This window comes from Rissa tridactyla, chromosome 3 (genome assembly GCF_028500815.1).
Source record: "Rissa tridactyla isolate bRisTri1 chromosome 3, bRisTri1.patW.cur.20221130, whole genome shotgun sequence".
In the NCBI taxonomy this organism is placed as follows: domain Eukaryota; kingdom Metazoa; phylum Chordata; class Aves; order Charadriiformes; family Laridae; genus Rissa; species Rissa tridactyla.
Window position 1 is genome coordinate 58121745 of NC_071468.1, and position 24526 is coordinate 58146270.

Here is a 24526-nt window from a genome sequence, read left to right on the forward strand (position 1 = left end):
ACCACTCTTGGAAGTAGCGGGAGGTGCTCTGCACATGATGAGCAGATACACTAAGCATGTGTCCATGATGGGGCAGCAGGAGCAACCACTGCCACTCTATCTCCTTCTCGCTCACTAGAAGGAATTTTTTCCGCCTTATCAAGGATCCCGTCTGCTTTCATTGATAAGACAGTAAAAGAACTAGGTCCTAGTAATCAGTGATCAGCCATCCAGCAGGCAGTGCTGGAGATGCACCTCTTTGCTCGTCTGGAGCAAACTGATCATGGAAATGTGCTGATGGAAATAAGCAGTGTGCGAGTCAAGCACCCGGTACAATGCATGTACAGTTCAGAGAATGGTTTGGATATCTGTCTTCCTTATCTGTGTTATTGCATGTGATAACAATCACACCAATGTCTAGGGGAGAGCACCCTTGGAGCTCTGGAGCAGAAAAGTCCTCTGAAAAACCTGAGAATCTGTGCGATCCGAGTGATTTCCAAAGCACAATTCTGTCCACAGTCACCCTCCCAGCACGGGGCCGTACAGTTCAACACGTTTTATTACGAGGCTCAGCTACCTCTATAAACACAGAGGGCATCGTTTTGTCAAGATCCCTGACTCATTACGTCGATCAGTCGCGTACTGATCTCCTTCCTCCCTGCCCCGCTCCATAGACGGCGAAGTCAATCTCTCCTGGTACTTTCTCTCCGGTGCTCGCCACCGATACCTGCGGCGCTCGGGAAGGGAACGTGTTCAGCGCTTTGCTTTCAAGTGCCACCCCGCAGGGAAGGGGAAACCTGCTGGCTCGCCCCCCGCTCTCCCCGGCCTTCCAGAGGCGCGACGGGGCGGGCCGGCCCCGCTCCGCACCAGCTGCGCCCCAGCGGGGGCTCCGCTCACGGCGGGAGGCGGCAGCGCCGGAGGGCTGCCCGTGCCCCGCCGGCCCGAAGCTGGGGACCGGGAGGGGAAACCCCGCCTCCCCGCCGCCCTCCGCCGCTCCTGCAGCCGCAGGCCCCTCCTCCCCCGCCCGCCCCGCCCGCCGCACACATGTGCCCGCACCCAGCGGCGGGACGCGCCGTCGGGGCGGGCGGGCGCCGCCGCCTCCCCGGCACCGCGCAGCGCCACAGCAGCGCAGCGCCACAGCAGCGCGCCGGGCATCCCTCGGGCGGACAGAGCCGGCCGCCGCGCTGAAGCCGCTGCGCGCCATGGCCGTCGCCTACCTGCTGGGCAATGGCTCCGCGCCGCTCCTCGCCGGCGCCCTGGAGGTCCCCTTCGCCAACGCCTCCGCCGCCGCCTGCCGCCCCGCATCGCCGCCCTGCGCGGCCGCGCCGCCGGGCGCCTGGGGCAACGCCTCGGTGGCGGCGGCGGCGGCGGCGGCGGGCTGGAACCGCTCCGAGCCCTGCGGCGGCGCCAACGGCAGCGCGGGCGGCGGCGGGCCCTGCGCGCCCACGGGCGGCGGCCCCTCCGTGGTCACGGCCATCGCCATCATGGCCGTCTACTCCGTGGTCTGCGTCGTGGGACTCTTCGGCAACTTCTTGGTCATGTATGTCATCGTCAGGTGAGTGCCGTCCCGCCCCCACCTGCCCTGTCCCGCAGCCCCCGGCCGCTGCCGTCGGGGCGGACGCCCCGCCGCGGGGAGCCGGGCTGCGGGCCGGCGTCCCGACGGGGGATGCTGCGGTCCCTCTCCGGCAGGCAGCGCTCAGCGGGCCTCCCGGGAGGGGCTCCTGCCCCCGCGGAGAAAGGGTAGGAGGCTTTTGAGAAAGCGCCGGAGCGGAGCGGGCGATCGGGGAAGAGAAACTTGCGATGGGGCCGTGAGGACCGGCCGGGCTGGGAGGTCCGTCAGAAACCGCTGCAGGTCCGGGGATGCTCTACGGACCCTCCGCGCTGCAGCACCTCTGCGAGCTGCTCTGGCCAACGAGGCCCGAATCCCGCACCTGTCCGCTGGGCAGGGAGGACTTAAAGGGACTTTCGCCGCTGCCTGGGAGCGTGTGCGGGTATAGGCGCGCACACGGACGCCCGGCAGACATCTTCGCGTTTTTCCCTCAACCTCTTCCCAAGCGCACAAGCAGAATGTAAATGGCATCGCGGCTAAAAGAGTCTCTCTGCCTGGATTTATAGATCCTCTGCCTCAAGTCGTGATATATATGTTTATATTCATATGCATTTATATATGTGTGTATACATACAAGCGTATACATGTGTACAAATACGCCAGGATCGCAGCCGCTGTCCGTAATCCCAGCTTCTTGGCTGTGCTGCAGCACTTCGCAGCTTTCCCTCCCGCAAGCCCACCCGGGCTTTGACAGGTCACTCCCAACTGTGTCTTTCACGCACGAGAAATCCCACGCCCGTGAACCGGCGGCAAGCGGGTGAGAGCGAGATTAAACGGGCTCCTTTGCCCGCCTGGGAGCGGGGCGGGCGGCTTCCGTGGGGGAACACCGCCACCTCCCGGGAGCGGGGCGGCGGGACGCGACGGGACCGGGGTGATCCAGCACCTCTTCCTTCCTGGCTGCCCGTCGTTTCCAAATCAAGCAGCCGCTGAGCCCTGCAGAGCCCAGCGAGCGATGCTGAAGGCGGGGGTACCCCTGCCGGGGCCCTTCCTGTTTCCCCAGGTCTAGAAAGCATCCCTTTTCCCTTTGAACACTGTGTTTCCCAAAGAGTCAGGGGAGCAGCCGTCGGAAAGGGGTGCCGAGGCCGCAAGCAGCTGGCAGGAGCAGAGCTTGGTGTCCAGCATCGTTTGCAGGCCAGTGGCAACGGGGTGGCTTCATGGTGGGTGCAGCGCTGACAGCGCTAGCCATCAAAAGCCAGGGGTGAGGACAGTGGTCAAGGCAGGGTGCTGTGGCTCGGCAGAGGATGATTCCTTCAGCATGTATTGGGGGTGTCACTGCAAAGCCTGTGCAGCTGGTAGACCTGGTGGGAACACAAGTAATATGCATCAGTGGTTCAAACTGCAGCAGTTCAGAAATCTGGTGGCTTTAACTATACTTTAGAGTCTTCATTTTAAATGTGCAGAGGTAGGGGGATTCTCTTCTGCCCTGTGGCAGGGAGACTCAGGCTAGCTACGTGAAGATACAGCTGCAGAAAGGCTTCTGAACAGGCACATGACTGCGATCGGCTGAGCAAGTGTTTGAATGCATTCCTCTGGGAGAAAAAGCAGATGCACAATGCAACAGAGCCAGGATAACTCTTAGAGAAATATGCTACAGGTTGTCCCTGGAATTATATATTTCTACTGGGCATAACCCATACTAGGTCCGTATTTCTTACATTAATTAATTGAATTACGCTTGCACTACAAAGCCAAATTGAATGAGGCACTTGCATTTAGATTTCTATCTAAAGAGAGCATCTTTCCCCGAGATTACATCTTAAAAACAAAAACCAGAAGCAATAGGAGAAAGCAAAAATATATTTTCATTTTACAGAAGAAAACACAAATAAATAGCTTCTCCAAAACCATCCAGGAATTTTATGACAAAGGCAGGGTGGAACCCACGTCTCCTGTGCAAGAACAGCTTTCAGAATGACAGAGTTCCTTCCCAATTAATATCATGCAGCTGTTTACCAATTTGGGATGAAAAAGAGTTTACATGTTAATGGTTGAACAGGATCTGTGATTTCTGCATTTCCTTTCTGTGCTTCTTTCTCTGTAGGTTTAGTATAACTGGACAGCAATAGGGAACTTTCCTATTTATTTCCTGTTGCAAGCTATACTAACATGACAATATTCTGAATCATATAATATGCATACATGAATAGTGAGCATATGTGCTCACGTTCATGTATCTTTGGATCCAGCTACAGATAGGAGGCAAAACTGTCACTGAATTCAATTTGGCATTGTATAAAGCTCCCCTTCTTTATCTACCTTTCACACCACGCCTGCTCAGGAGGAGCAAAACACTGAAGTTCGTATTAATTCTGAGAAGAATCAAGACTACTACAAATAAGATTTTAAAGTGATATTGGTACCTAGATAGCCTTGAAAATACTAGGAGTTGGGAGGTAAGTGCTTAGATATTTGAAACTCTGTCCCCACTCACCTTTCAGAGTCCAGCCCCAGTGAAAGCAACAGTGACTTCATATTCAGTGTGCTGCACACTAATATCTCATGTTCAGGTTCTTTATAAATATTTTTAATAACTATTATATTATTCTTATAAAAATTATTATTCTTTCAACTTTTCCATATGAGGCAGATCCATGGGTTTGGAGCCAGAGCCGTGCAAGTGCTTGCCTGATGTGGCACTGACACTATCAGTCCACAACGCCACCCTGTTATCCCAGCAGGGGTCAGAAAGTAAACATTTCCAACAAGGAGATAGAAATGTATTGTCATTATTGATACAAAAGTCAGGCTCTTCACGCAAAGCAGTTCCATAGATTTCCAATTTATGTACCTGCTACTTTATAATTAATGCATTCTCATCCACCCTCCTCATTCTCGCAAATGGTTCCTGTTCAGATGAATACTCTCATCATTGAATTAATATTTACGTGTTGTATCTGTAGTGTGTAAGGCTGAACCTCATGTCACTAACATTGAGCTGTTTCCTTTGTCAAGTACAAAAAAAATGTCTTTTGAGTGACAGCAGTAATAGACAGGTTTTACTGCCAGCTATGAATTTCCTGTAATCTGAAAAATCTTAAGATAATTTTTATTATCTGTTTTCCTCATGTGCTTTGTGTAAGTGTAAATTACTAAAATGAACACAGTGTTGTTATGGCTATGTCAACAGCAAATGCTACTTCTAGCTGCTGCAGAGTACGACGAGACAGTGTACAATTAGTACCATGTGGTATTGAATAAATTTACACAGTAATCTATAGGCTTTTCCAGCTTTCTCATCAAGTCAGTGGGATTAGTCACACATTAGAGTGGGAAGAAGAATATGCCCTGTGATTAAGGCAATATGCTAGAAAGCTGTAATAGATCATAGATGAAAATGTTTAGCATCACTGGTCTGGAAGGGAGGAATAGCTCTTGGATGCCCCCGTCCTCCACGGTGCTGTGCCCTGAGAGGACTGTAATTCCACCAACAGCCGCTAGTCACTCAAGTCGAGTGATTCCTTAATTGCTTTGCTATTAATTTTGTCACGTATCATAAACAAAGGGGCCTCAGGTTCTCCGTGATCCTTCGCAGGAGGAAAGAAATGTCTTGTTTCATTACGGTAAATGATTGCTCTGGTTAAAAAAAAAAATAAATAAATAAAGCAGGGAGAGAATTTGTCTCTGAAACAGACACTTCTTTCTAAGTTTCTCAAAACTACCTCCCAATAGCGATTTGAAAAAAAAGAGCTGTGACTTAAACATCACCTAATCTGGAAAGACTATGCAGTACTGAAAGCTCTGGTTACTTCTGCCCAGCTCACTCACACTTCAGGAAAACTGTTTTGCTAAGTAGAACGGAATTTGGAGTGAAATTTCAATTGTAGAAAGAATTGATGACACCAGAGGAATAAATATTCTCAAGCATGTGCACAGAAAGGGAAAAGTGAGGGGTTTGGAAAGGCGTCATAACATCCGAAATGGAAAGAGTCTGTTTAAATAAACTGAAAATGATCCCAAGCTTGAAAAGTGTCTGAAGCAAAGCAAGGTTTTCTAAAAAACAGGGGTTCTTTGCAAGGCGACATGGAGTTACGGATGCAGTGTGAAAGAAGGCCTACAGCATCTCTCAAACCAAGAAATGCATGAAATTCATTCTTTTTTTCCCATCCACAGCCGCATGAACTTCTCTGCATTTGGATGGCATTGCATGTGCGAATGTGTGTCCTGCCTGTTCCACTGTCTGCAAAGAAAAGGTCCCACCCCATTGCCAAGAGCTGTTAACTAAAGCTACAGCACCCTTAACCAGTTAGGTCAATTATGAATTGATACTGCTCACCAGCAAGAGTCAGAGAAGATTTGGGGATGGAACAGAGGGAGACAGAGCGGAGGGAGACAGGTTGGGCAGGAACAGGACAGGAGCCGAATTAAATGAGCAGCGTAGTGAGGGGGTGACCCTCAGCATCCTGCATTACAGAAAGACAGGTGTCCCTGTTTGCACACTGCTTGTGATACAAGTTTACCAACCTCTGCTAGTGGGTAAATGTTTGACTAGCAAACTGCTTGCCTCCCTCCCCCAAGATCAGGGGAAGCAGACAGGTAAAACAGCATGGATACCTTTGTATTTTATTATATTTTTTTTTAAATTATATTGGCACAGCTATGGTCAAAATTTGGCCCAAAATACATTAGCCTGCAACGTGGAGATAACCCCCCTCTCCCTGAGGGAGCAGAGGCGACTGCGGGTAAAGTGAGAGCAGCAGCCAGCTCTGCAGCCCCACATTCGTCCCCAGACCCTGTGCCACCCTGTGCCCTGTGCCACCCTGTGCCCTGTGCCCGCTCCCAGCCAGGTCTCACCCACGGGACAGCATGCCTGCCCCAGGAGGACAGCCCTCTCTGCTCTGCTAGCGGCTACCCCCAGGCACTTCTGGGCAGAAAACATCCCCTCTCACTCAATTTCTGTTGAAAAAGCTGTTCTGATCCCACTGTATTTTTCCTGGAGTATTATTTTGGTAATGGCTGTCATGAAAAATAATGTTAAGCACTTCCTGATTTTTTTTAATTTCATCATAAAAATAAGTCAAATTGTACCAGCTTTTCATGGCTTCAGTAAAATTGAGAAATGTTGTAAGCACATATTGTTTGCATTATGTAATTATTAGCAAGCTAATGACTAATAAGCTAATTATCTAACATAATTGTGAAGTACTGCTTTATTTTAACTTACAGTAGTTTTTCAAATCATCAGGCAAAGCTTCTGCTGAACACTGTTGATAAGCTTTTAGAATCTTTCTAGATCAAAAGGTGGCATATTTACAAAAATCTCAAACATAACAAGATGTATGCCCGAATGTCTCAGAATCATAGGCTAGCTAACTAACCTCTTTTCCAGCCATGGGCACCAGCTGGTGTGTAGTCGGAGAGTGGAAGAAATAGGAGCATCACTGTGAGAGTCATTCGAACAGTCTGTTAGACCGCAGAGGGACTTTCTGAGCTGGAGTTTGCATCAGCATTTTATTCAATAGCTTTTTGTCAACATTTCTACCATGCAGCAGTCAAAAAAAAAAAAAAACAACAGAATCCAAAATAATGTTGGAAATAAAAGGTCACAAATATTACCATGTCTAAACAACGCTGGTTTGAAACAAATGTTTTCTAAAGTTAAATTTCAGAAACCTGAAACATTTTTAATGATTTTAAGTTGGTTATTTTTAAGCTTAGGTGTTCTAAGATGGATATTATAGGGATCCTCATTAACAGACATTTTCAAAAAATGATTTATTTTTGTTATGATTACAAGTGAAAATAAGTTTTCAGTCCTTGATTATTATAACTATATTTTAAAAAAGATCTGAAAGCAACTATTTTCTGAATTGCTGTGATTAGGCTGGTCTCAAACGGACTTCTTTTTATAACTATCTGTGCCTTCTTTGGTTTATACCATGAAGTTTGGATTTGTGGCATTCTAAGCAGGGCTGCTATTATCTTTCAAAAAGCCTGCTCCCTTTTGGAAGTTGGCTTTTAATGGTGTTCACTAGCAAGGAGTTCCACGGCTTAGCCCAGGTGTGTTAAGAAGATTCTCATTCATCCGTTTAATGTTAAACACTTTTAAATTTTGTTTATACTTCCCTTTGAATATGCATGATGAAAAAGGTAAGAATGACAGGCTGTAGCTTGTCAGGTAACTGTGAAAGACATGAAATAGCATATTTTGTCCACCTTCTCACTGAGAAGTGTTCAATTATCAGCTATAAGATCTTGTATCTCAGATCAGGAATAAAACTTCAAAACAAAAATGTTTGTGTAAAATGGAGCATCTGCTTCTCAATGTGTTGTACGGAGCAATCTCAGCCGAGAGAAATCTCTTAAGGGGGAACAGGGAGCAGCAATGAGGTATCTTTTCCTGTTTTCCCCTTGCACAGTACTAACCTTCAGCACTGGGATGTGCTGCCTCTACAGAAAAATCATGGAAGAAGCCAGTTACCCAAATTCTTCTCACAAGGTGATGGTCTCAGTCTTCCCCTCAGAGCCCCAGTTTCAGACGCAGTCTCATCCTTGTCAAATGGAGACTAAATCTATGATTCACGGTACTTTTCATCTGGTCTTCTCAAAAGACATAATTGTGCTCTTTCTCTCTGTCATGCCTGCCTCCATCATCGCCTGCTTTTCCCCATTCTGCTCATCATGGCCAAGTCTTCCTCTGCCTTTATTCTCTCTCCAGTCTCTTTTTCTCATCTCTGTCGCTCTTTTACAGATCACACTCGACAGCTTCACTGGAAGATCCCTACAATACCTTGTATACTTAACATTACTTTGGTCTGTATAGTCTATGGCATTGCCTCAAGCCCCGTGCTACCTCTCTGATACCCTCTTACCTCTGCTGTTCCCCATCACACCTTTAAGGATCTCACATCTACCAGTGGTAAAACTGTCTTCAAAGGTTTCCCCGACAGCTTCCCTGCCAAGCTGGGGATGTTTCACGTACACCTGAGATGATCAGTCCACAAATCGGGAGGAGGGAACCAGCACCTGGAAACCAGAGAAAATACCTGTTTACTTATCCCCCCTAGAAAAATGTCAGCACAGTTATAGCTGTAGTCAGTGGTTTTACTGTCAGTCACGCTTCTGACCCAGGTAGAAGGGAGAAAGTTCAGTTGAAGTCACAGACAGTTTTCCTTTCCATGTCTTCCTAGCAAAGCAAAAATTTCAGCAATAAGCACCCGCTGCTGGATAATGACAGTATATTGGAGTTAGCCCTATTAGCACCATTGATTTATTTCCGAGAGATGTGTTACACAAAGACTGTGAAAGCAGCAACCTTTACTGGAGACCCATATATGCCTCAGCGCCAGGCAAACAGAGACTCAGCTAAAGGTGGTTTAACAAACAGGCCAGATTAAGTCCTGGAATAATTTGCAGATAATTTTTCCCCCGTTTAACTAGGGTGGAGGGGAAGGAAGTGTACCAGCAGATGAGTGTTTGGGCATTGGAGCATATATGTCACTGTAATTTGTTTTTTGTGATTACGTAGCTTCTTGTGGTGTCTGGGAAAAAAAAAAGAAATGAGGGTAATGGGAGTTATAAAACATCGCAACATCTTAAATCTTTGTGTGGCAAGTTGATATGAATATATCTATCAAGACCTGTTCTGGCTGGTTCCCCTCCCCTTTTTGGAAAAAGAATGCATCGCATCGGCTTTATTTTGTATAAATTTCTGCCAGGATATTATGCATACAGATGTAATTTTAAAAGGGATGAAAATAATAAGAGAGAAATAATAAAATTGTTACCTGTTATGACTGCTGTGGAGTTTGTGTGTTCTGTCTGAAGTAATCTCCTTGCTCGTTAATTCTCTCAGTCAGACACCAAGGAAAAGGACCAGCCTTCCTCCCCAAAATAGCTATTTTTCCTAAAGAAAGAAGTTTGTTTTGTTTTCTCTGAGAAGGGACAGACTCATTAATTCAAACTAAGTAGCAGAAAGAGGACCTCTTTATGCTGCCTTTCTGTAGAAAAAAAAAGCAGGAGAGCCGTAAAAAAAAGCAACAAGTGAATTTTAGCCCAAAGCCAGTACAGAATTGTAATTAATTGAAAACAGGATGAGTCAGATGTTCTCCCGACTCTCTTGGCTCCCGACATTGTTCCCAAAAAGACCTGCACAGGAGTCTGAAGAAAGCTGACTCCGCCTAAAAGGCTTTTGTTTAGCTCGCTCTCTTCCACCGCTGAGTTGTGAGAGAAGTCACTAATTGGTTCTGAGAACAGGAGAAAAGGCCTGAAGCCCATGCTCCTTCACGAGGAGTGATGTGCTCTGCCTGCTTCTCCTGCCTGGGTCCTGTAAGCAAATGCTGGTGGATTTCCACATGCTTTGGGACAGCCCCTGGTGCAAAGGAAAGGACACGCTGGGAAGTCAAAGATGCTAGCAAGATAACCCGAGTGCATTTTGGTGAAAATCTGGATTAATTTCACTTGTGCTATGGAGGAGAATAAAGTGGAAAAGGAACTTGGCAGCGTGAAAACGAAGTATTAGGGAGAAAAGAGGTAGCAGCTAAAGCAGCTACAGTCCAATGCTTATCTGCCCTATGTTCAGATACACATTCAGCACATACATTCAAACTCCTCCAGAAGATGGACATCCCCTTGCCACTGTGTGAGGAAGGGAGGGGAAGGCTGCTCCAGCATAATGGGTGTGGAGGCCTTTCTGCATTCCCCACCGAGTATGTCAAATACGGAGGTCTTGCTATTTTAGATCTACTACACCCCCTTAGTATGTCATGCCTTGACACCTGAAGTGATGCTTGGTGTTTGTATGTCACAGAGGTGACCAGGTAGCACCATGCTGGGAGTCAGGATGCAAGGCTTTAACAGGAGGAAACAACCTCTGCCTCTGTCTTTCTTAAAGGCAGTAAAATCTTGATCCCTTCCCTAGTTCAGCTTTTACCCTCAAACTCCGTATCAGTGCAGGAAGTAAGTAAATGTACCTGCAAAATGCACAATTTCACTGTAACTAAGTGTGAACATTTTCTGCTATGATGTTGTTTATGGGTTTATTTGTCGTTTGTTTGTTTTCCCTGAGGGGTTATTATTTTTAAATTACATCCTTGTATATGATCTCTTCAAAAGAATATAAATCAGAAAGACCGAGTAGATTGTTAACCGTAGTATTGCACCTCCGACCTGGGTGGTCTGACCGCATAATAATGTGTAAGGGTTGTACACAAATTTATGGTGCTTGTACCCAGAGCTTGAATTTCATGGCTCAAGGCATAAGCATTCTGAAATATCCCTGAATAGAAAAATCAAAGACCAAATCTTCAGGCTAATTAAATCATATTGTCTCCCAGACAGATAGGTTAGGCTCAGACAGAATATATATGACTTCAAAACTTTAATAGGTAACAGTCTGACACAGCGCACATCACAGCTGTGGCTGAAAAGCGGTATGGGTCTTCACTCCATAGAGAACCACTACCATGCAAAGGAAAAAAAAGGTCAATGAGATAGGATGGCCATCAGTTAAGTCTTTCATTTGAGAGCCTTTAGCTCAAAGGTATTTTCCAGGCTACGACTTAGCTGACAGACATCACTTCATTGTCAAACATACTCATTGGATTGGCAGAAAGGAATTGGTGTTGTGTGGGGTGGGTTTTTTTGGGGGGTTGTTCCAGGCTGTCCTGAATAGGACAAGACCTTTGTCAAATCTGTGAGGGCTCGACAAAAAATGAAAGTACATGATTTCTCAGGAAAGCATGCAAAAAAAAAAAATCCCTCTTTCCTACCATTTTTGAGTTGCATATACAAGATGCACCAGAACAGACATGGAAATAAAAGTTCATTTAAATTGGTTCAACTAGGCATACCTTACATATTTTAGTCTTCCCACCCAAGGAGACCTCAACTAATCTAATGTATGCACATAATGATTCTTCATTTGTTTAACAAGTCATTTATGCAAGAAGAACATGAATTTGAAACGCTAACCTAATCTCCTCCAGCATCAACAAGACTTATGTCAGGTTGTCTGTATGCAAGACCTAATTGCTGGCTGTTGTTTCTTTCAGCAGCCAAACCATTTTCATGAATGATTGCTTTCTGCAATGAATCTCCTGTAATTAAGCCAGTTTTTCATATATTTTGCGTTGAACTTAAACACTGATCAGTTGAAGCAGGCTTTGTCTCCAAATTTGCATTCTGTGGACAAAAGCTTTCATGCCTTTGTGTTGCTGAAAGCAGTTATTACCAATCTGTCATTGGCCAGCCTATTTCCTAAGCACAAAAGGTTGTTTCACCTTTTCTCCTCACTATTCCTATTCAGATGGGAGCAGTTTTCTAGTTTATTTGTAGTGGTATGCATTACTATATTCATTGGGCTAGACATGACCCTCTCTCTGACTTCTTTGCACTAGCCTCGTGGATGCTGTAAAACTGATCTGGTAAAGAAGGGCTGAAGGGTCTGGAGGAAGGTATATTTCAACAGTCCTCACAGATGTAAACGACTTGTCCAAGAAGCGATAGGGACAAGACTCAGGTGGCAGTACACCAACCGTGTCTACTAAGCTTAGAAAAAGCGTGATGCAAACTAAAAATGCCATGATTTTTTAAGAAAAGAAATGGTCTTCGTGTTATTTGTTCTTTACTTTTGAGCAATGCAAGACCTCCAAAAATTTTTGGAGGTGATAAGATGGAGACTAAACCACTGGCGTGGGCAGGAAACAGAAAGCTGTGGCACATGTCTTGCAGAAAGAGAAGGAGGCACAAGTGTGCTCAAATCTCTTTTGTCGCCTGTCTGTGAGGTGGAAAGGAAAGGCGCTTGTGGCTCCTGTTCAAGATGCTGTTACACTTTGTGCAATGGAGCTGGGGGTCTCTCTGTGTTATTTTGGTGAACCTTTTATTTGGTTTGCAAACTACTAGTGGCCCATGGACTGCCAGTTGAAGCGGTCATTTCAAGACTTCCTATTTATCCTTGAGTACCAGGAACTTAGTGACTAGCCGAGTAGGTTTCTCATGATTTTCTGTATTGCTTTTTCTTATTCCAAGTAAATCTCACTTGAGTTGACCTCTACGTGTCAGATCTTCAAGCTTTAAGTATATTTTAAAGCTTTGCTGGATTGAAGATAAAGGCAAGGCTGAGTTTGCCCTACAGAATTAGACAGACATAAAGTATATTCTTACTGTTGGAAATCTGATCTATCATATACTACTACCAATAAAAAAATGCTTCATAGACATAGACATTTTATGTTATAAAACCTGCACTGAAGATATAGAAAGGGCATACTAGTGGGTGCCAGTATTATAATGAGCATAATTAATTTGAATATGTATGAAGAGCAGTATCGAGCTAAATAGTCACAAAAAATTGAATCATCGCGTTGCTTTATTAGTCTTTCAATGCAGAGCTGTAAAAATAAAATTAATGTTGCCCAAAGCCAAGTCTTTACTTGCAACCTTGCTCATTGTCATGCAAAATTTAATATACATAGTATTTCAGATGCTGAAATTTCAATGCAGTCTAAATACCAGCATTCAGATTTCCATGGTTTGCATTTAAGACTCTTTATTTACACATCTGTTCATTTTTAGATTCTCTAGTGGTTTTGAATGAAAGTGCAAACACAGTATCTGTTAAAAGATTGCATTTATAAATCCCATACTTTTGGTATTATAAGTCATACAGATACCCTGTGACTTTAATTACATATAAAATCCAGTCCCTCTGAAGTATTGACATCTCATCCCATACACATCTATGTCTGGGTGATGGAAATGTTCGTGCTGCTTGTTCAAATAGGTAGACTGATACCTTAGCAAAAGATATAATAACAGCTAAGATCAAGGCTTTCAAGATCTCCATTTTGAGGGACTGTTATTTTCCATGCTGTTAAAATTACTTTTAATCAGTTGCTTCAGTATTTATTTGTTCGTACCAAAAAAATTATCTGGGGGACACTGATAATCTACTTAGTTGGAAAAATACATGTTTAACAAAATGTACCTTTTAGAAATAAGCCCTGTATAAAGTCTTGAAAAATTCAATACAGAAAAACACCCAAATGCCATAGAATTCACTGAAAAGAATATTGTAAATTTCAATAGGCTTTTGTTGATTAGGCAATTGTGGAGGTAAATACTTTCTATTACCACAAAAGCTCCACTTCCTTTCTTTGTAAGAACAGTGTGATTAGAAATATAAAGATTACAGAGTACATGAAGCAAAATCCTTCATGAATAGCCTATAGAGGCCATTAAACAAAATAAGTCCAAAAACTTTTAATCTTAAACTGACAATGAAAGCAAAGCAGCAAAACTGAAAAATGTGTAGCATTTAAGCGGGATAAGGCCCATGCCAGTCCCAGTGAAGAAGCTTTATTCCATTTATTCAGAGCTTTTCTCTCCCCATCCTCTGGCATGCCAACCTGAGTGTCACTTACATATTGGTTGGTGTATTTATTTTTCTGCTGTATTAAGCATTGCCTTTAAATCATCTGAATGGCTACAATTACCAATAAATAATATTATCATCTGATGATGTGCTCTCCAGACAGAACTGTGCCAGAATCATGTGTGATGGCAGCAGCACTGAGCAGCACACCTAAGAGTGATTTCTTGTCCAGCCATAAAGATAGGACAATCACCTCAGAGCTGAGTAGGGATCGGCAGCCTGGGCGAGGGCGCAGGATCCTCATCGCCTTTCCTTGTCTGTGCAGAACTGAGAGCCACTGTCCCTCCGCTGCTGTTGCTGCCTGAGCGGCTCAGACTGGAACAAGTTGGATATGTCTACTCATACCGCAATCACACCTCCAAGCTGGCTCTCTGAACACAATCTTAGCTAGTCCTGGATCTGTTGTCCGACCTATGGGAAAGATGTTCATTTTTGACAAACAAGAGACATGGCAAAAGGAGGGTAATAGTAAAGTCAATATAAAAATGTTGCTGTTTTCATTCTCCTCTGCAAGATTCTCCAGCAAATTGCCCAGAAAATATTTTCTCCTCCCTCCAAACCGTTTTTAGGGCTGCACCTTATTGTGCACCTCTCCCACACAGCAATCTACATTTTTTCTAAATAATTCCCAGCAGAGAGGGGCATGGATGCTTGCAGCATCTACCCCTTCCTAAGTCAGTGTTAACAATCTGTTGGATAAATGTAGTGCTCCTGTAAGAAAAGCTTTTTAACGTACTTTCAGGATATGGGTTTTATTTGAAGCTTGGAAGTATCATACTCAGATCATACTTTCTCAAGACAGCAGTCAAGAAAGAGCTTGAAAGTCTTTTTTTTAAAAAACACCCTAAATTTCAGTTAGGATTACTAGTGGGTCCTCACGCACAGTGCTAGAAAATGAGAGAACAAAGCCGGGCAAACTTCGTCAGATGTTCACCATAAAAGCTATCTAGGTACATTCAGCATGAAGTCTGAATTTCTCCAGACCCTACCAAAAAAGTTCCAAGTGTATGTTCCCTACACAGCCCTGTCACCATGTCTTTGCAGCTGACCCGTGTTCTAAAGAGATCAAAGTCAGAGACAAAAACCATGAAATACTGTATTTTACACTTTGTCTTCTCCAGCAGGTTGCCTGAAAGATCTTTTTAAATGGGCTGTTCCTCTTGCAAATCACTCCATAAATTGTAAAATGTTTGATCAAACACTGTACTTGTTACTTTGCAGAAACAGAAGGGAGTTTTATCAAAAGAGCAATCCATCTGTCCCCTCAAAAGCCAGTGCCCAGCAACCTCAGCAGCAAGCAGGACAGCAGGGCAGCATAGCCAGGAACATTACTTAGAGTGAGACAGTCATTGTACCACTGAAAAAGTATAGCATCCTCATCAACAGTGCATCTCAAGTGCTGCTCAGGTGACACAAGGAGTTGAAAGTGTAAAGGGCGCTACACAAAAGTTGATGAAAATAAAGAGGAATTCGGACTCTACTTTTAGCAATGCAAGCACAAGTTAGAACATAAAAAAACTCTCCCCGCTCAGCTGTGATTGAAGTGTGAAATTCAAAATTCAAAAAGTGGGGTTTAGGTAGCTAGTGGCGCAGACTTAGCAAGAGGGAGGTGCAAAGAAGTTTGAAGACCCTTCAGCTGAGATAGGCACCATGGAGCAAAGCATGCATTCCTACCTCAAGCAACAGGGCTGCAGCATCTACCCGGGGTGGTGGTTCTATTGATATGCCCAAGGCATCTGATTAATTGCATCTGGTTAATAGCATCTGTCTTCTCATTTAGTTGGAAGAACCATCTGTCCAACTCATATAGCACATTAAGATTAGTAAAGCAATGTAATAACCATCATTACAAATGATTTTTGAATTTTATAATTATAAACAAATGAGAAAATCTTAAAAGTCTGATTTTTTAGCCACAGCAGATTTGATAATTACACTAATCTTTCTAATCTTTTAGGTACTTATTCCCTAAGGAATGATATCATTACTACTCCACAACCTACAAATGAGTTTCTCATTTCTCTAGACCACAGTTCCGATACTTGATGTGACATCAGCAGACACAGAAAATCTACCCATTCAATGCAGGGTCCAGCATGTACAAATACAATTTTTTCAAATAATTTCTCAGTTCTTTAGCATCCATAATATTGTTCCTTCTATGTGTATCCTTTCTCTCTGCGCAACTTAAATTAATCTTTTCTTTCTTACACCATTTAACTAATGTTTCACTGAACTGCAAAGATTATTTAGACAAGCCTTAGCAAGGTCATTTGGTTAAAAGCAGAAAAGATGACATTTTACAGTATCAAGCCCATTATTTCACAGGAGTTTCTTATACATGGTGCACTGGACTCAGTTTTGTTTAACATTGTCAGTTGTGGTCATTCACGTGCTTTGCTGATTTTTTTCTAGGTACACGAAGATGAAGACTGCCACCAATATCTATATTTTCAATCTTGCATTGGCAGATGCCCTAGCAACAAGTACTCTGCCATTCCAGAGTGTGAATTACTTGATGGGAACATGGCCATTTGGTACAATCCTTTGTAAGATCGTTATATCCATAGACTACTACAACATGTTCACCAGTATCTTCACACTCTGCACCATGAGTGTGGATCGCTACGTAGCTGTTTGCCACCCAGTTAAGGCCCTTGATTTCCGTACCCCCAGAAATGCCAAAATTGTCAATGTCTGCAACTGGATTCTTTCTTCTGCAATTGGCCTGCCAGTTATGTTCATGGCAACTACTAAATACAGGCATGGTAAGTCTGACTTTCATTCCTAAATTGAATATTTTGATGTTTAAACTCCTTTCCACATTGTTTCAATTTATTGTAGAGGTGTTGAATTAACTTCTGACCTCCAGCCCGTATAAAGCAGGTGTCAGTGCAAATGGACCCCCTCAACAGTTTTGCATCTGGCTGTAGTTGACTGGACACAGCACTGCACACGTTCTGTCTTTTACAACAGGCAGCTCCAGATCCTTCTGTGAATCCGTGCGAGTCCCGCTGCCCCACATACTTACTGTAGTGTTTGGAAAAGCGTCTGTGCCTGCCTGCCTCCTGCTGTGGGGAGGTTATGCACTCTCCTATGGCACAGAAGCCTGTGCTTTACCTGTGATATTCCTGCAGAAGCTGGCACTCATACATATTTTGTACATAGTCTGGCGGGACGCAATACAGAGCAGAGAACACATTCTGGATCATGGAATCATAGAATAGTTTGGGTTGGAAGGGACCTCTAAAGGTCATCTAGTTCAACTCCCCTGCAACGAGCAGGGACATCTTCAGGTACATCAGGTTGTTCAGACCCCCATCCAACCTGACCCTGAATGTTTCCAGGGATGGGGCATCTGCCACCTCTCTGGGCAACCTGTGCCAGTGTTTCACCACTGGCGCTAAAGACCTTCCAAGAAGTGACAGCATCTCAGCATAAACCCAAACCCTTCATTTTGCACAGTTAACAAGTGTCATGTCATCCTCTTCCCCATTGCCCTGAAATGCCCAAACTCTCAGCAGATACCGTGGTTAAACCATCTCTTTTTTTTTTGCCAGGTTTTATACTGAAAGTGAAAATGAGTCAAAATTTAAGCATTTATGACAATTAATCTCTTTTTCTTGTACAATATAAATGCAATTCCAAGCCATAAAATGCAAAAAGGGAACATATTACTTAGGTTTTGTTTTTTCTAATTGATGTTTCTTACATGTTTTGCAACAGTGTGTCCATGTCTGTGCCAATGACAGGTCAAAAATTGCTTCATTTTAGCTGTTTGCTTAGTAAATCTTCATACATTTGCCCATGATATTTAACAAAAAAGGTTTAAAGACAAGCAAATGAAAAACTAACCCACTTGTTCTTCTCTGCTGTTTTCTTTTTTTCTCTAGGCTCCATTGACTGCACACTTACGTTCTCCCACCCTGCTTGGTACTGGGAGAACCTCCTGAAAATCTGTGTGTTCATCTTTGCCTTCATCATGCCAGTCCTGATCATTACTGTGTGCTATGGGCTGATGATTTTACGCCTAAAGAGCGTTCGCATGTTATCTGGCTCCAAAGAGAAGGACAGAAACCTGCGAAGAATCACCAGGATGGTTCTCGTAGTGGTGGCGGTGTTTATCGTCTGCTGGACTCCCATCCACATTTATGTCATCGTTAAAGCCCTGGTCAACATCCCAGAAACAACTTTCCAGACTGTCTCCTGGCACTTCTGTATTGCTTTAGGGTACACAAATAGCTGCCTTAATCCAGTCCTTTATGCATTTCTAGATGAGAATTTCAAAAGGTGTTTCAGAGAGTTCTGCATCCCCACTTCCTCAACCATTGAGCAGCAAAACTCCACCCGAGTCCGACAAAACACTCGTGACCATGCTTCCACTGCCAACACTGTGGACAGGACTAACCATCAGGTATGACTAGCAGTGGAGATGTCATCTCTGGATCCAGGCCTTCCGCTTGGAGATGACATGTATTCTGAAGTTACAGTTTATACTGATTTGTAGCTATTTGAAGGTCTAAACACCTTCAAGGTTGTATTTGAAACTGGTGTCTGCATACACTGAGACCCCAGTCCTGCATGGTGTTAGTTGTTCTGCCCTCTAGTTGATGCTCAGAAGCTGAGGGCTTTCAGAGGCATCTTGTATGATTGGGTCCAGCGTGCATGCATCTACACAGCACACAAAACAGTGTTTCCTTTGCAGGACGTTTACAACAGGTGACTGCTTTAGAACTGGCTGGAGAATAATCAGATTTCTCTATTCCTATTCCTTGTCTGCTGAGGGAGACAGGAGTGGGACAGAATCTATATCTCTCTTCTCCTATTGCAACAGCGAATAAAAAAGAGAAGAAATTGTAGTTGTACACTTTTGGTTGGTGTACGAAGAAGGCCTACCTGGCCTTGTTCGTCCTGAAAGAAGCGCAAGAAGTAGACAAAGGCTTGTCTACATGCAGTTCTTGTATCGGATAATTATCTGTGTTGGCTAGGGTGGGTTTTGAGATATGTATACACGTATAAATATATATACACACATATTAGAATAGAATAGAATAGAATAGAATAGAATAGAATAGAATAGAATAGAATAGAATAGAATAGAATAGTTGCTAGGGACCTACGATGATCATCTAGTCCAACTGTTAAGGAGTATTGTGCCACCTTTGCTATTTAAGGTCTACTGAGAATATATCTTTTCCATGTAGAAAAAGCTTTTGAGAAGTAGGGATTTTATGGCACAGCAGATACCAAGAGAAATAGATTTTTTTTTCAGGCTATTTTTGCTTAGCTTTTGCAAAGAAGCTGTTTTGTTACATCTTCAACGTCCATGTTCCTGTGATTAGTCCTGAGAATTTCCAGTCCACATCCCTCAGTTGACATCAAGCAAAACATGAAGGCCAATCTTAACATTCATGAAAGTAACTCATGCACAGCACAAGCACTAGAAAAAGTTTGAGTCGTCTCTGTAACACATTACAAAGAAGAACAAAAGGCACAAGCCTAGTTCATTCCTAGACACATCACCTTTCAGCAATATACTTAGGTTGCTTCTGCACCAGCTCACTGCTGCCACAAGCTAGCTGCCTCCTGCAGGTGCAGAAGTCGATGGCTTCTTGTGAAAAGAATCACATAACTGTCACTCAGCTGCTGCCAGAAAGCTCACATCAGAACACTGTCATCTCCAAACAGACAAAATAGTCATTGCCCCAGAAGAGAAGAGGAGGGAGCAGGCTAAAGGGAGAAGGGGAAGCGTTATTAAGCATCTGCAGTGTTGTAGTTCACCAGCATCTGATTCATACATGCCAAACTGTGGCCTGTGAAATCAGTTAGTACCTGCTCAGTCTTACGCACACTTTGGTGATGGAGCAGAACTGCCAAACTTGGCATAGGCACATACGTAACTGTATGTATGTATATATGTCTAGCATTTACTATGTGTACCAAAAATTTATTAGGCAGAATCAGCTGTTAATAATGTATTTGTAACCCTCAGTGGAGTCAATTTTGTGCATGTGTCTGACAAGAGGATTGTCTCTATATCTAGTATAATTCCAGCTTTTTACAGTGCAGGGTGTATGCACGCACCTTCTACATTTAATTATGCTTCTTTATATTATTTTTAGGAGAGCTGTAACCTTCTAAACTTCTAACCTTAGCAAAGATTAATGTGGTACTTATTGCCCAGAGGCTGAGTGAAATAAAGCCTATTTCCCTGGGCACTGAGCAAACACAGAATAGAGGATGATCCTTCCCACAAAGATCTTTCAACGTACACCACCAAGGGAGAGCGCCAGCTGAGGCAGGAGTAGACCAAGCAAGTGAAGTGAGCTTTATTGTGGTAACAAGGAGGAAGCCAGTCTCATAGTTGGGTTCTTTGTTGGTTGTTTTGGGGTGGTGGTGGTTTTGTTGGGGTTTTTTTATTTATGGGATAGTGATGGAATTAGTTAAGAGATAAAGCACATGCAAAGAGAAGTGAAGGGGAAGACGCTGAAGGAAAAGGGAAGTGAGAGGAAGAGTGCAGAGGAGAAAGGGGAACATTGGGAATGAGGTCTGAGTGAGGTAGTAAGGAAAGAAACTGAAGCAAAGAGCCAATACGCGGGGAACAAAAAAAGTGTGTGTGGAGCTGTAAAAAATTGTGTGACTTCTCAGCTTTATGTACTTGCGTAGCTCTTCCTAGCAGCTAGCCATCAGTTTTCCCCAGGGCCGGGGAGAAGAAGACAACACTTGGAAGCTCATATCCTCATGGATGGCTGGAGCTTTGCATGGTCTGGTATTTGAAAGAATTTGAAGTGGCCATAAATGGGCCGGATTTCGCTTCCCTCACCACCATCCCTGCAGTCCTTGCTTCAGCAGCTGCTGCCGCTGTCACCGGTTTATTTCTGCCAGATGTGCTCACTGGGTGCTGACCTCAGCCTTCGCACTGCTGCGTTTGCTGGAGTACAGCACAGCAGCTATTGGTTGCAGTCTTTCTCACCCTCTGCAAAGTCCCAAGAATACATTGACACCAAGCCACGTTCAAAATTCAATATTAAACAACCTTTTTTTTTTTTTTCCTCCAGCAAACATGTCAGTAAGAGACAAAATTTTTGTTGTCTGCTACCATCAGAATGACAGACAGGGTTGTAGGACTAATCTACACTAGAAAGGTTCTCTGGTATAGTAGTTACAAGTGTAACATCTAATTTATTTTTTTTTTCTTTTTTAAACAGAGAAAGCCCTAGGGTGAATGCAGCTTTTTCTTTCAGAAAAGAAATATAAAAGCCAAAATAAAGAAAAAAAAAAGAAAAAAAAAAGAAAAAAACAACACTGTTTTCTAAAACAGTGAGGTTTTGTAAATTCTATCAACAGGGCATTCTTTTCACAGGTAAATGCTTTCTCTACAAGAAAGTCTAGCTAGTATATCTGTATCGATCTAAGTATACTGACAAGCTCTTTCTTGTGCAGACAACGCCTCAGAGAGCATTCGGTATGAATTCTAATTGCAAGGCTGTATAGTACTCAGCACAGTTCAAGTCATTTTCGAAGAAACAGATGTTCTACAAGTTGTTTTTTTGCCAAGTGAGAATTCTTTACTTCTGCTGAAGTTAATGAGAACTGCAAGCCCTCAATCACTCAGCAGCTTAGGGCCTCACACTTAAAAATAAGCATTCACTGGTGGAAGGAACAACTGTGCTTTCTGTCAGTAAAAAGCAGTAACAGAAAACACCACAATTATTCATATTATTCTGCATTCAGATAACGTCATTTGGTCTACTTTATGGCTCTTTGACATTACCAAAACCACCTTCTAGATTAAGAGTTTGATTGTTGTTTCATCAGCATTTACGAAAAGTGGAAGAGCAAAACAAGTTCAGACCTCCTCCAGAAATGTAGCTTCTTTCAAATGCACAAAGTAGCATCTGATCCATAACACTGATGGTATGAGCACTTATAGAAATAGTACGCAGTCAATGGAGTAGCCTATTTCTGAGGGAATAAAAACCACAGGCATGCAAAAACTTGAAGTGTTATAAGACTGAGATGTTTGACATCTGGGGGGAAGTATCCTGTTCAACTGAACTAACTCCTGCAGTAAAATGCATAGATTACATTTGTTCCAAATCGAGTTTAAAGGCTTGGCTCACTTTAATTTTCAGGGAGGCATATGCAATCTTATCAGTGCATTTGCATGAAGAGTTAAAACAAGAGTAGGAGTGATGAAAGCCCTGGAAAAATTGCTTGCAAAGCAAAACCGCTTACTCTGAATTTTTCTCTGTATGACCCAATATTGATAGGGAACAGTAGTAAAGGAACAAATGCTAGTTTTTCCAGATATCTGAGGGTTTTTGATGTCATTGACATTAACCTGATTCATAACAAAGACCTTGACAAAGATTTTGAAATAGCTTTTACTTCAGATGCACAGAGACTCTGCGTATTAATTTATCTCTGAGATTAAAAAAAGTTTGAATTTTTTTTAAATTTGAAATTCATTGATAATCTTTTTTCCTGAAAACTATTTTTTCAGATGCCTTTTATTTTTGTTAATACCTGCTAATAATAAAAAATCCTAAATACTTAGGAAAGAGTATTATTAATAATTATAGAAATCTGATAAATTTAATTTGTTTCAGTGAGTTAGTTTCCTTGTGACCCATTTAAGTTTTTATAGCAGCCTCACCTGAATGTATCCAAGCAACTAAGCAAATTATGTGCAGGCACATTTTCAAGACTATTTTTCATCCTATGTAACTGTTTTTTGTATTTTTAGCTTCTGCTGCTTTCTCCTTAACCACTGAAGTGTCTAAACACCATAATGGAAGCTGCAAATCCTCCTCACGTGCTGAAAATGAGGCCTCAGATAGGTTCAGTAACCAGAAGCTCTGGTATTTCTGTTCAGCTCTGAAAGCTTTGCCCTTATTGGATTGGCAGCCACGCGCACAAACGAAAAGGATACTGGATTAAAGAAAAAATATTTTTAAGTTGAAAACAGGAAAAGTTGAAAGCTAGCTTCAGTTTGATTACATAAATTAAGAAAGTGCTTTCTTACATTTTAATTTTCCCAGTGCTATATGACAGATACAAACAAATACGGGGAACACTGTAGAGTCCTATGCAGAAACATGACAAAAGCTGGGCAAATTCTGTAACTCCAAGCCTTGACAGATTCACATCTACCTGTATGAGCAGACGCTTATCCATACGGATAAGTGAATATGAACTTCAAAATTAATTTCTGGATCTAGACTTCTCTGAAAGTTAGGGACGTTCACATTTAGAATCAGGTCAGTTTCTGGCCAAAAGGAGCTGAGGAGTAATATTCCCAATGCAGAATAAAGAAAATCCCTAAGTGTAGCATGCTGAATTGAACAAGCATTTGAGTTTTGTTGTGGTCTTGGAGAAATTTGTCTCCAAATCAGAAGTCCTAACTGCCTCCCCTCTGCCTAATGTGCTTGGAAAGCAATCCAGTTAGAAAATGCACTTTCCTTCTCCCTGCCCCAAAATCCTTACCCATGTGCTGTTGCTTTCACAGGAGCACATTCCCTCTCTTGTCTCAATCAAGTGTCATCCATGACTCTACTTTCCGTACCATAAACCCTTTATTTGCAGTGTCTCCGACCCTGTGTTCAGCAGGGTCGAGTGCTGTAGGATGACATTGGCTGGGCGGTAAAAAGGGTTGCAGACTTTTGGGACGTGCTGTGCAGTAAGCGGATTTTCTTGATGAAAACATCTGTAGTGCTATTGTGCCTGTATATGAATGGGACTAAACGTGGATACTGTGGACACACGAGGTTGAGAGGTTGTTGGATTTGTTTGCTGATGTAAGTCCATCTCACACAGAATTTAAACTAGACTTTAACTGCAAATCCCAAAGTTAGCCAATGTACTGATGTGAGCATGGAAGGTATTATTAAAATACTAACTCCCATGCAATTGCTACAAAAAGAATACAGGGAGGGAGTGAAGTCCTTCAATAGTCATGAAATTCAAAGAGGGTTTCACTCTAGAAAGAGAACAACTGGCTTGTTATGAAATATATTCTAATGCTAATTCGAATTTCAGATCTACTAACATTTCTTTACCTTTAAAGGTCAGGCATGAAACTTTTCTGTGATCACTTCCTCTGCCTTTGTTGCTTTATTGCAAAAGCATAGTCTCGCCTTAGTGTCTGGGCTACCCGTTTAGCTTTATACACCAGGACAGTAGCTGCAAATGATAAGTAAATTCCGCTTTAAAAAAAAAACCAAAAAACCACACACACACGCAAACACACGCACAAACTTGTGGGTGGGAAGAGAACAAGTAATTGTTCATTGTATTTGCAATTTCTTTCCTTTCAGTTGGAACTTCAAGAAGCTGAAACTACTCCACTGCCGTGACAGGGTGTCCTGCCGCATAGCTCTCAAAGCCCTTGCACGCCAGTGCCACGGTGTCTCTGGGCAGTATGCTATGGGAATGTGTGGGATACACTTTCCAGCAAAAAAAAAAAAAAAAAAAAAAAAAACCACAGAGGAAAGTGCCTGCTTTTCCAGTCTGTCAAAAATTGCTTCTGCATCACTCCTACATTGCGCGTAACAGAAGCATGAAAC

The 24526-nt window shown here is 43.1% G+C and overlaps 1 protein-coding gene across 1 annotated transcript; it reads left to right on the forward strand.

The window, feature by feature from the left end:
• Window positions 1–1181: 1181 nt before the first annotated feature.
• OPRM1 (opioid receptor mu 1) lies at window positions 1182–24370 on the forward strand. The gene is made up of 4 exons (XM_054195256.1): window positions 1182–1534; window positions 16374–16726; window positions 17852–18372; window positions 24278–24370. Exons 1-4 carry the CDS (start codon window positions 1182–1184, stop codon window positions 24314–24316), a joined length of 1266 nt encoding a protein of 421 aa, XP_054051231.1. The 3' UTR covers window positions 24317–24370.
• Window positions 24371–24526: the final 156 nt, after the last annotated feature.

Bases quoted from the DNA above. Each gene is read 5' to 3' on its own strand.
- OPRM1 (XM_054195256.1), top strand. From the start codon at position 1,182: ATGGCCGTCGCCTACCTGCTGGGCAATGGCTCCGCGCCGCTCCTCGCC. The intron at 16,727-17,851 runs GTAAGTCTGACT...TTTTTTCTCTAG, and splicing joins AACTACTAAATACAGGCATG to GCTCCATTGACTGCACACTT. The intron at 18,373-24,277 runs GTATGACTAGCA...CTTTCCTTTCAG, and splicing joins TGGACAGGACTAACCATCAG to TTGGAACTTCAAGAAGCTGA.